The sequence below is a fragment of the Cibotium barometz genome, chromosome 11 (assembly GCF_041138505.1).
Source record: "Cibotium barometz isolate CiBa-2024 chromosome 11, ASM4113850v1, whole genome shotgun sequence".
Classification (NCBI taxonomy): Eukaryota; Viridiplantae; Streptophyta; class Polypodiopsida; order Cyatheales; family Cibotiaceae; genus Cibotium; species Cibotium barometz.
Genome location: NC_141056.1, coordinates 4599451 through 4611477, shown reverse-complemented (window position 1 = coordinate 4611477; position 12027 = coordinate 4599451). Strand labels below are relative to the sequence as shown.

Sequence of the window (12027 nt, the reverse complement as noted above, 5' to 3'; positions counted from 1 at the left end):
TTCAGTTAGATATCTTTGCTTCCAATGTTACTCACTTTAATGTTTGCTGCCGAGGGCTGCTCATGTTGACACATCCTTTAATAGAGTTGGGGACTGCTGCTCAGACGATTGTCTAAGGTGGTGGGCCATTCCTGCTCGCACGATGGCGCTAACCTTTGGTGATCGAGAGGCTGGGGGCTGCTCACACGCCTTGGTTTGTGAGGCCATACACTCTCTCTCGACTACATAAATCACAGGTGTTGGAGCTTGAAGAAGGCTTGAGATCAATTCAAGCACAAGATTTAGAAGATCTTGGGTGTTGGTGGCCCATTCCTGCTCACGCGCTTTGGTGATCGAGAGCTGCTCACTCGCCCTTGTTTGTGAGGCTATACACAGTCTCGACTGCATAAATCAGAGGTGTTGGAGCTTGAAGAAGGCTTGAGATCAATTCAAGCACAAGGTTCAGAAGATCTTGGGTATTGGTGGCCCGTTCCTGCTGCCCATTACTTGAATTGATGCAAGATAGTGTGTGGGGTGTTTTCATATGCCATCTCACAACCCTTGATGCCTCCTTACACGAAATTCAGATGTATGATGAGCCTATGCTTCTAATTGTTTGAGGACGAGCCATTTCTAATCCCCTGCTCGTGTGGTGAATATGTTGGATATGGATGTTTGATATGTTGATTGTGTTTTGGCAATCCACTTGTAATATGTCTCATAGATGCTACCCTCTTAGTCAAGTTAAGTATATCTGTCTTGGTGGGTTGTTGTTTGTGGAAAAGGCTAAAGATACTTGGATGTGGGATGTGCATGGTTGTTTTGGGGTTCAACTAAAAATTTTAGGGTGTCCCTTTTATATATTCTAAGGGTTGAGGATTGACAAAGAAAAGTTGTGGAGACAAAGACTGATCTACTCGTCACCTCATACTGTCTTTTGGCTATTCTTAGTATCGAACAGCAATCTGCTACCACCTTTTACATTGAAAGTCAGAACGTATTAGCAATTGTGGGGAATCCAATTTTCCATTCACGGACGAAGTACATTGAGATGCATTATCACTATGTCAAGGAATGGCTCCATACTAGAGAGAGAGCCATGACTTACGTGTCAACACAAGCCAATATGGCAAATGGATTTACAAGCTCCTTCCTAAGGAGAAGTTTGACGCTTTTTTTTTTTACAAGCTCTAAACTTATTACCTCTACCAGGATAGTCTTCTACCTTCAAGAAGCTCAAGTATGAACTGAGTTGATCACGAGCACTTTTTACCCTGTACTGGGTAGGGGTTTTTTTCCCTTGAGAATACACCCTTAGTGTATTATCAACCACATCAACCCTAGTGCTAGGGCTTCTAGAGTTATACTCCACTCACTCATTATCTTTTCATGGTATATTCCAACTATCATGATTGATTGTCTTTGGCTTTCTAAACTCGTGTGAGTGTTTTGTCTGTGAGTTTATGCAAAGCATCTTCTTTCACATCCAACAAATTCTTGATAGAGATCTTATTCAAGTCTCTTATTCAAGTCTTTTATTCAAGTCTCTATAATCGATACACATTAAAAAGCTACCATACTTCTCTTTTACCAAAAGCACGAGAGATGCAAAAGGAGATTCACTTGACTCTACCCATCGATACACATTCAAAAGCTACCATACTTCTCTTTTACCAAAAGCACGGGAAAAACAAAAGGAGATTCACTTGACTCTACCCAACCCATGTCCATTAATTCTCGGTTGCCACCTTAAACTTAGCATCAATGCCATCATTTTCTTGCCATTCACGAACTTCTTCATATATTGACAAGCCTTGGTCGTCCCTTCTGAGAAGAAATAATGACTATTGAAAAATTCGTGTCAAGGGGTGGGAAGCTCAGTCACAAGGTTCCAGCATATGAATAAGAGAGAAGTGTTATGACGCATGTGACTAGTGCAAGATGCTTCGGCACCCTGTGAAATAAAGCAATCCCACCAATTTGCAGTATTGTTCAAGAAACATGGTAAGGGTACAAGCTATTGAATGCCCAAGAGGCACATTCCAGGACACTGTTGAAGCAGCACCCAAATAAGAAAAGACCTCCAAAACAAACCACTTACATTCAATGCTAAAAGCTAGCAAAGTTCTCTAAAGTAGATATTTCAAGCAATATTGTGTCAACACAAGTTCTTCTGTATTCTGTATGGATCTCCCCATGCTGAGAGTGGGAAAAATAAGCTCTTGCAGCGATAATGAAGCGTGTTGGCTACCAACACTACACGGCCAACAAGTTAGAGGCTGTAGATGAAGAAGAGATAGTTGGACAAGAAGCGTCGAAAGCAATTTTAGATAAAAACCCTTAGGCAGGCAGGCGTGCAGAGTAAGAACCAGAGAGACACAAACATTCTAGAGGCCTGGATGGCGAACTCTGGTTTTAATGTGGCAAAGGATTTTCAAGTTGTCATGCAGAAATCCAGATCTCTAGAGCAAGATTTCGAGGAAATGTCTAACATTGCATAGAGGCAATGCAATCACAGGCGACATACATTGCAGAGTCATTCTGATTCTGAGAAGGACGAGCGTTTTTGCATAGAGGTTATGCAACCACCATGAGGTGGCGAGGTGCCCCAGGGAGATTCGTTCTGATTTTGACAGCTCTTGCTGCTGCTGTTGCTGCGCCTTCTCTTAGCACAAGGGCTGGGGGTGGTAGCCACCGCCACCTGAGAGAGTACCGGCTGCAAAGGCCTCCTAGCCCCCCCCTTCCCTTGCAATTCATGACCAACGCTGACCACTGTGAGCAGCCTCTTCTTCCTCTTCTCACTCCCTCCTGCTACTGCAGCCGCCGCCTCCACCACTGCCTGACCAGACGATGAAGAAGATCCCCCTGCTTGCTGGTGTTGCTCTGATGCACTGTGCATGGTTTGAACTATGTTAGATCTACCTGTCACTACTATACGTCAGTAAGCTATCAAAGGCAAGGGAGCCATACCTTGTCGTCAAGTTCTCCAGCTGCTTTTCCAATTGGGCATGCCTCCTGCAACCAATCGCCCCAAACACAGTTTAGCTCTAGGAATCCAAGGCTTGAGAAGAACAACAGTTCGCAGATAGATGCTTTGTTGTAATGGATACCTTATGAGAGAGTCGCAAAGGTCCAGGTAATGATCTAGCTCATGCTGTGGATCTGCGATGCTTTGTCTTCCTTCCAACTCCAATGTACTTGATGGTAATGATGCACTGGCAAGGATGAGGGACATACTTGTGCGATCCTTGTTACATACATCATCTTCATCTGTAGCCCTTTGTGATGAAGTAGCTCCAGCTAACACTTGGTGACCAGGAAGATAAATATCCTTTACGGCTGCAATCCTGTCCGTATCGTCATCACCGTAGTTATTCTTCCTTTGCAGCATGCTCCCAGCAGCAGCCTGATGATCACCGTCATCATTGGCATCATGCGTCATCGCATTGTAAAGGGCTTGGAGCCTTGCTTCAACTATCATCCGGTTTTCCTGGGAGCTCGCCTTGAGCTTGGCCAATGCACTCCCAAGCACCCCTTCCCGCTGTCCACTTGCAGCCCCAGCACACACAAGATCTGTCTCCAGCTTCTGGCACAGGTCTTGAAGGTGCTGCTTTTCTTTCTCAGCTGCTTCCAGCCGCCTTTGCAAGTCATCATTAGCTTGACGAGATGTTCCAAGCTGTGACCTTAGCACTGAGCTGTCTTGAGTACTCAATTCTGCTCTCTCTTTCCAACCATGTAGCTCAAGCTGAAGACATCGCTTTTCTGCCTCAAAATGTTCCAACGCTTGCCGACTGCTCTGACCAGCCATGCAGAGTTCGGATTGCAGGGCCAGCTTATCATCACAAGCAAGACATGCTCTCTCTTTCCATTCCTCGAGCCCCTTCTGAATACAAACCTGTTCTTCTATCAAATCTCCAACTTGTTTTCTCAAATCTTCAATCTGCTTGGCAGACATTGCAAGTTCCACATCCATACCTTGCTTACTGTCAGTCACAGCCTCAAGCCTCAATTTCCAGTCGTGCATCAATGTCTGAACACACCGCAGTTCTTCTTCCTTGCTGTCAACTTGAAGTTTCAAATCTCCCATCGCCTCGGCTGCCTTCCTCAGCTGCAACCTCAGACTGCTTGCATCGTCTGCCACAGCCTCCGCTTTCACCCTCCAATCTTGCAGTTCCACTCCCATAAGCTGCTCTTTTTTTTCAACGGACTCAACTTTGAGTTTCACTTCCGCAAGTTCTTCAGCCAAAGCGTTGTTGAAGTCTGATGCAGCTTTTGCTCTTTCTCTCCATCTGGCCAACTCCGCATCCCGTTCTTGTTCTATAAACTTAATCCGTCTATTCAATCCTTCAACAAGCAGAGAAGCGCTCTCTAGCTCTGACCTCAAAGAGCAATTCTCCACAGAGGCTGCTTCCTCTTTTTCTTTACAACTCTCGAGCTCACTGTGCAAGTCCATTACCGATGCATTTGATCGCTGAAGCTCTTCATGCTGTTTGCTTAGAGCACTTTGTAAATCCTTCAGTAAAAGCTGCAAGGTGGAAATCTCTCCCTTTGCGCCCTGTTCTTTTTCGGCCTTCTCTTGGAGATTACTTTGCAGTCTTTCCACTGTCATTCTTGCATCTGCAAGTTCAGAATCTCTTTGGTTTGCCTCCTGAACCAACATTTTCAATGCCAGTTTCAGTTGTGTTAGCTCTCCTTCCAGTTCCCTTGACAAAAAACCCGAGTGGATCAGTGCACCATGATCTCCTTCCTGAAACTTGAAACGGCGGCTTCCAAAATCCTCCTTGACAGAGCGTATCACCGATAAAATGCATTCTTCGTGCACTGCAGCAATGTATCTCCACCTGTCACCCAGCTGACTTATTTCGGCAATCGAAGCTGTGACTTGCATGCGAAGCTGTGCATAAACACTCTGCCATTGTGGTAGGCATAACTCTGCAACGCCTGTTGGATTATTCAAAGTCATAGCCATCCTCATCTCTTTTTCAAGTTCTAGCTGTGCACCCAGCATCTCTTCAACCCACTTGCCGCAATCCTCCTCCCTTCTCCTGAGAGCTTGAACCTCAGCTACCAGTTCTTGAATCTCCCCCCCCTTTGCAGCTAGCTTCAGCAAAGCACACTTTGTCTTCTCAACAACACTTGCTTCTCTGCTTCTTCTCCTATGTTGTTCTGATTGCAGTTCTTCCACCACTGTCTGCAAGACCAGAAGCATATTTGAGCCCTGAAGCTCTTCTGATTTCTTGCACATTGGATGCAACTGTTGCATGTGTCCACAGTCATTGTCCTCCCCCATCTTTACGAGCTCCTTTCTTTGGACTTCTGCTTCAACACCTCCATCGTTGTGTAATTGTTCCATATCTGCTAATGTTAACATTGACTTCAAAGACCAAACCCCCTCAGCTTCATCTTCTCTGGATAGGTATAACATGTCTTTTACCACCTTTATCAGCATTGCTGCTTGTGCCTCCGTGCCCATTTCCTTTCTGCAGTACGCATCCAGCTTAAAATTCATGTCATCTAGAGCACTTTTCAATTCTGCATTTGAGGCCTCAAATATCTTCTGCTTTTCCTCTAGTTCTCCTTTAAGGTATCCGTTCAATTCAGAAAAGGATGCTGTTTTCTGGGCCTGGTTTTTCAACTCCACAATTGTGTTCTCCAAATCTCTCTCCAGACAATCAATTTTTTCCTTCAGTGTCAGGCAATTTTCTTCAGCAGTATTCAACTTAGCCAAAGTTCTACCAAGAGCATCGTCCTTTGTAAGCGTATCTTCCCTTACCTTTACTAAGTCGATCTCCGTATTTTTCAATGTTTCTCTCAAGCTATTTATTGCTGCCTCTCTATCCTGAACCGTTTTTGAAGAACCATCAAGCTCTTCGCTAAGCTTTGTTAGCTGATCATTCAGTACTTCTCTTTCAGCGAACACAATTTGCATGTTTTCTAGTTTCACTTTGAGCTGTTGTATCTCTTCAATTTTCATGGCCATTTCAGTGGCCTTTATGTCAAGCTTACTAAGGAGTGTTTCCTTTTGCTCTTGCAATTTTTCAAAGTGGCTCTGCGCATCTTGGAGCTGAGCATTGAGAAAAAAAACTCTCTCCAGAAGCCCTCTCTCCTTGTCAATGTGACAATTAAGCTCTTCTTTAGTGCGAACCAATTCTGTCTCTTTGTGGTCCATCAGCTTTTTTTGTTCCGCTACATCCTCTTGTAAAAGATCAAGCTTACGCTGCAAATTTTCTAAAGAGCTGTCCTTTGCAGCTGCTATTTCTGACAATGCGCAGCACTTCTTCTTCTGCACTGCAATTTTCTCCAGGGCAGCAAGCAGATCTGTTTCAAGGCCAAGCTGTCTTGAGGAAGAGGACACCAGCTCTTCCTGTGTATCTGATAAGTTGGACTGGAGCTTCTCAATCTGCTCCTTGAATCTCTGATCTACTTGCTCCAACTTGCTTTCTGCATCCTTTAAACTCCCCACTACCAAGCTCTCTTTGATTCGTGTGGCCTCGAGTTCGTGGACCAACAGTTCACACTGAGATCGCTGTTCATCCAATAGACGGGCGTGGTCTGCAAGCTGTGACTTCAGGCTCTGTATAGCAGCTTCCATCATATTCTCCCTTTCTAGCCTTTGCTTGAGCTGTTCTTGAGAATCTGACAATTCTACCGTCTTATCTTCTAGCATGTTGCCCATTCGCCTTATTTCAGATATCAGTTCCTGCTGTTCTTTTTTCCATTCACTTTCTCTGCTTTCCATCTTTTCAACAGCTTGAATGAGTTTCTCAACCTCCGAGTGCTTGAGTGAATTTTTCTTCACCAGACTCTGGAGATAACAGTCCACCTCCATAAGCTCCCTTTCCTTTGCCTTTAAACGAGTTTCCACATCAGAAAGACGGTTCTGCAGCAGCACCTCTTCCCTCTCTTTTTGAGCCAAACCATTCTTAGCCTTGGCAACTTCATTGGCTAGCTGTTGGACCGCCCATTCAGAGGCAATAAGCCTGTCTTCCTTCTCATGTAGAGATGCTGAAGCCTCTGCAAGACTCTCCTCCAGGCCTCTCAGTTTGTCCTCATATTTGGTTATGTCCTGCTTTGCTGACGTAGAACTGTTGAGCAACTGTCGTAAATCTCTCACCTCTTCTGACCTCAATGCAATGTTCCTATCCTTTTCTTCCACAACACTGCACAGCTGCTTTGTTGTAGACTTCTCATTTTCGATTTCCAGCGAAAGCATTTGCGTCTTCTCTTGCAAGGCGTTCACCGACTGCTTGAGCGCCTCTTTCTCTTGTAGAAGAGTCCTCTTTATAGTGTTCAGGTCATCGAGAGCACTATCCTTGTTGTCTAAGCATGTCAACAATGCCTCGAACTCTTCTTCTTTCTTCTGCATGGATTCAAGAGTCTGTTGAAGCTTTCCATCCGATGCAGAGAGTCTGTCCTTCAGCTTCTGCATCTGCAATTCAAACTCAACCTTGGCAAGCCTCAGCTCTTCCCTGCTGTTGGTAAGCTTTGCCTCAATTACTTCCTTACTCTCTCTGGCTCCTGAAATTTCCTCTGCCTTCTCCAACAAACATGTCTTCAGGAGAGCAATGCTCTCCTCCAAGACCCCAATCTTATCTTGGTATATATGTGCCTCCTTCTCCAAGGTCTCTATCTGAAGTGTGCATAAATGGTTCTCATTAGCCTTTTGAAGCAGCTCTGATTCTAATTCATCTTTCTTTTTTTTGGCTTGTGTAAGAGCAGAATCCTTTTCCTGTAATGCCGCTGTAAGAGTGGAGGATGTCGAGTGGAGCTTGTCCTGCAGATTTTGGAGATCTCGATTTCTTGACTGAAATTGCACATTGCCTTCATCCAACTTCAGGTAAAGCTGGACAATCTGCCCCTCACATGAGGCAAGCTGCTGTTCAAGTTCTCCATACCTAGATTTCAGACCGTCTAAGTCAGACAGTGTAGTTTGAAGCTTGCTCTCATTCATTGCAAGTTTTTCCTCAGCCATTTGATTCTGAGAAATCAGGTTTTCCTTCTCTGTGAGCCAGATATTCTCCTTCTCTGACCACTGCAGTAATTTCTTCTGGTGCAGCTCATACAGCTCACTGTATAGAAGACATCTTTTCTTCAAGTCCTGACTAAGGGCCTCACGCTCAGCCTCCCCATCCCGCCACTTCTGCTCCTGTTGCTTGGCATGGGATACACTAAGTTCCAGACATTCAATGTGCTGTTTCAACCCTTCTAATTCTATCTCCTTTCCACTGATGGAGGCTCTTAATGCTTCTATCTCTTTTCTGCTATATTCTTCCTGAGTATCTAGATTGTGTTGTAGCACAAAGTTTTCCTCCTGCAACCTTGCTAAACTGTCCATCAGTTTTCCTGTCTCGATCTCTGACTCTGTCCTTGAAGCCTGTGCTTTGTCCAGTGCCACGTGTAGCCGTCCCAACTCGCCCTCAAATTCCTCCAACCTCTTTTCTGTTATGTTCTTACATTCTAAAGCCTTTTCTAGCTGAGCAGTGAGGTCATTGGTGTCTCTGCGGTACTCATCTTCCATGGCCTTTAGACGAAGCCTGGACTTCTCTTGGGACAACGTCAAGGCATGTAGCTCCTCTTCCTTAATTTTCAACACCTCTTTGAAGGATGCGTGATTCTGTTGGAATTCTTGCAAAGTTGTCATATCAGCAGCCAATGCGATAATTGTTGTCTGATATTGTACTAATTCGTGCTGTGAATTTTCCAACTCTCTCATTTTAGCCTGCAAAATGTCGGATACGGATGCTATTTCATTGTTTTTAGTTTTCTCCAGTGACTCAATGGCAAACTCCGCATCTTTTACTCGCATGTGTGCTTGTTGTGTCTCTCTTTTCAACTCAGTGAATTCTTCTAGAAGAGCTGCCCTAGATTCTGTCACGCGCTTGGTAGCATCCACAGCCCTTAAAAGCTTCTCCTCAAGCCCTTGCGAATGGACTTCACTTGTGCTTACGAGGTCATGCATGCTATTTAAATCCATAAGCATTTTTTCTCTTTCATCCCTCCAGCTCATCTCCTGTGTCCTGACTGCCTCGAAATCCTTTCTCCTGAGCTCCTCAAGGGCTGTGAACTTCCTCTGCTCTTTCTCCAAAGCTTGCATAAGCTCCTCTTCTATGGACTTGCATTTCAGTAGTTGTTTTTCCAAAGACTCTCTTTGGTGGTGCTCTTCCTCTTTGTGAGTCTGCTGAGCTTTTAAATTTAAGATCAGATTCTCTTTGGCCATCAAAGCCTCTTTCAATACAGCTATCTCTTTGACAGCCTTCTCCACATTAAGCTGGTTGGCAAGTTGAGCCTCTTGAGCCATCATAACATCCTCTTTCAGTTTATTGGCTTCAAGATCCGCCTCCGTCTTAGAAGTCTTCGCAGTTTTTAATGCAAATTGCAACTCATGCAGCTCACTCATAAGTGCTTCCAGTTTAGATTCCTTTAGTGCATGAGAATCCAAGGCCTCTTGTAGTTTACAGGTGATGCTATCCATTTCTCTTCCATGCCCTTCCACTACATGCTGGAGATGATGCTTTGAGTTCTCTTGAGATTTGGATAGCAATTGCAGCTCTCTTGTTTTGATCAAACACTCCTGCTGTAGCTTAGCATACTGCTGCTGGACATCCTGTAGTCTTGTGAGCTGAGTGGACAATGCATCAATTTCCCTTTCTTTCTCTATTAAAGCTGCTTGTGCATTTTCAAGTGCTCTGGTTTTAGCTTGTAGAGCCCCAGACAGGAATCCGACCTCATTCTCTTTCATCTTTTGTAGTGACTGAGCAGCAACCTCCGCTTCTGTCAATTTCTCATGTGTTTGATGCACCTCAAGTTGCATGTTTGAAACTTCTTCTACGAGTTCTGCCCTGGACTTGGTAAGTCGTTCTACAGCACATTCAGCCCTTGAGAGCTTTTCCTGAAGCCCTTGCACTCGCTCCTCCTTTGCTTTGGAAATGTTCTCACAGTTAGTCAAAGGTTCAAGAAGCCCTCCTCTTTCATTCTCCCAAGCCAATTCCTGTAATCTAAGTGTCTCAGAAGTTCTTTTGTTAAACTCCTCTTCAAGAGCAGCAGCTTTATTCTGGGATTGCTCCAACGCTTGCATAAGGCTTTGTTTGGACTTGCAATCACACAGCTTCTCCTCTCCAAATACAAAATGGGCATGCTCTTCCTCTGTACAAACCTGCTCCGTCATCTTGGATGCAAGAGTTTCTCCTTCTATGAAAACTACTTCTGTATTTGCCTCCTTATTGCTCTGGTCCATAGGGCGTGGATCTGCTTTTCTATGTGCAGTTTCATGAGCAAGATTCTCTTCCCCCTCCATAACAGATGTTTTCTCGACAGTCCAAGTTTTCTTACCCTTGAACTGGTTCTGCTGTGTTAAGACTGCGTTTCTAAGTATGTTAGCAGCTCTCCCTGGTGAATTCTCTGGTGATTCTGCATAGCTTTTATGAAAATATCTTGTCTGTCCACCATCAACTATGTGAGTGCTCAATTGTGTAGGCCTAGATATAAGCAGAACCTCTTTGTGACTAGATGCCTGCTTGATTCCAGCACACTACAATTGTGTTGTTGTGTGTTCTGACTGTACAGCTGAGCACATGGCTTTGAACCCGTCTGAACAGACATCCGAACCTCCAACCAAATCAGATAAAGTAGAAGCGTTTAAATCATAATGCACACCATAGACTATGGGACGTAAAAACAGACCTGCTCTGTGAATCGAGCAGACATCCGGTCGATCCAGTTTCTCCAGCTGAAACTTGTTCCATTTCAGCTCCCTCAAAATCTCCGGAACCCTTTCTGGAAACATAAGCGCGCTGCCGGTAGACCGAGGATTCCTGAAGAACCACACTGTGAGATAGCCCCTTCCCCCCCTCGCCCTTCTATTTTTTATTGCTTTCCCCTCCCCCTCTCTCTCTCTCTCTCTCTCTCTCTCTCTCTCTCTCTCTCTCACACACACACACACAGCTTACCAAAGACTGCTTATCGAATGGCAGCGGAAAATACCCTCTCTCCCACAGGCGCTTCTTAAAAGAAACATACGTGTTTCTAGAAAGCTTCACCACCTCACCCGCGAAAGTCTGCGACTCAAATTCCCCTCCTTCCCGAACAGAGGCAGCTTCAAGGGTTAGCGTTTATTAAACCTGGTTTGAAGTTTTTGAGTTCCGGACCGTTAACCCCCTTGTCCATCTTCATTGGCCCATCTTCGTAGGCGCCAACTTGCTTTTTGAACGCTCAATTGCAACAACGGCCATAAAGCCAAACCAAAAAAAAAAAAAAAAAAGTTGCCTATGGCCCAATGCTCGAAATATATATTTTTCAACCAATCAAAATAAGAACAACTCTTAAATCTATATTTTATGTCGGATTTATAACTAAAATATATGAAAAAATATTTTTTAAAATAAAGACTACTTAAAATCTCAACCAATTTTTCATAATTCTCCCGGTACAATACACTAGAATGCCGTTTTTCTAGAGCATTGCTATGGCCAACCTCATTTGCACAAGAAAAAGCCAAAAAAGAGCTTCCTCCCGCACAAGACTTAACAAGTTCCACTCGAAATAAACGTTAAGCCCTCATTCATTAGTATAGTTAGAAATGGCTCAACTTAGAGCTATGTCCCACACCAGGAGGAGGATTAGGAGGTAGTAGGGTTGAAAAATCAGCCAAAAATAGTTGTTCCCTTCAACCTCAAACCCTTCTAAAACCCTTACAATATTTTAAAAAAGGAGCTATATTTACGATAACACAGCTATCTCCTTTGTTGCAAGTGTGACAGCTCGCCAATCCATTCCATTCTCACATCTCATTTTTTACTCTGTTACTTCCTCTAATACTGCATGGGACATCTCCTTCACCGCTTGCTCCTCATGCCCCCATTAGCCTTGGCAGGACAGGAATTAACAAATGAAAAAAGAGCATCTCCTTTTTCCACAACGAGGTTAGTTTTTGCACGGGACAAAGGAGAACCAAAATGTTTTTCAGCCTTTTCATGCAATATTCTATCTTCAGTTATGCTTTTTACCCTAGATTTTCATCAAATGTTTATTTCTAGCAAGAAATCTAGAAAA

At 44.2% G+C, this 12027-nt stretch overlaps 1 protein-coding gene across 1 annotated transcript; it reads right to left on the bottom strand.

Annotated features, from left to right (window-relative positions):
• Positions 1-2093: 2093 nt before the first annotated feature.
• On the bottom strand, positions 2094-11106 carry LOC147633676 (uncharacterized). The gene is made up of 5 exons (XM_086804657.1): positions 10926-11106; positions 10660-10790; positions 3090-10566; positions 2950-2994; positions 2094-2870 (listed from the first exon to the last, which is right to left on the bottom strand). Exons 3-5 carry the CDS (start codon positions 10271-10273, stop codon positions 2516-2518), a joined length of 7584 nt encoding a protein of 2527 aa, XP_086660783.1. The 5' UTR covers positions 10274-10566; positions 10660-10790; positions 10926-11106; the 3' UTR covers positions 2094-2515.
• Positions 11107-12027: the final 921 nt, after the last annotated feature.

Coding starts and splice junctions, on each gene's coding strand:
- LOC147633676 (XM_086804657.1), bottom strand. CDS start 10,273: ATGGAGGGGGAAGAGAATCTTGCTCATGAAACTGCACATAGAAAAGCA. Junction 2,995..3,089: donor CTTTGCGACTCTCTCATAAG/GTATCCATTACA, acceptor GATTGGTTGCAG/GAGGCATGCCCAATTGGAAA. Junction 2,871..2,949: donor CTGGAGAACTTGACGACAAG/GTATGGCTCCCT, acceptor AACCATGCACAG/TGCATCAGAGCAACACCAGC.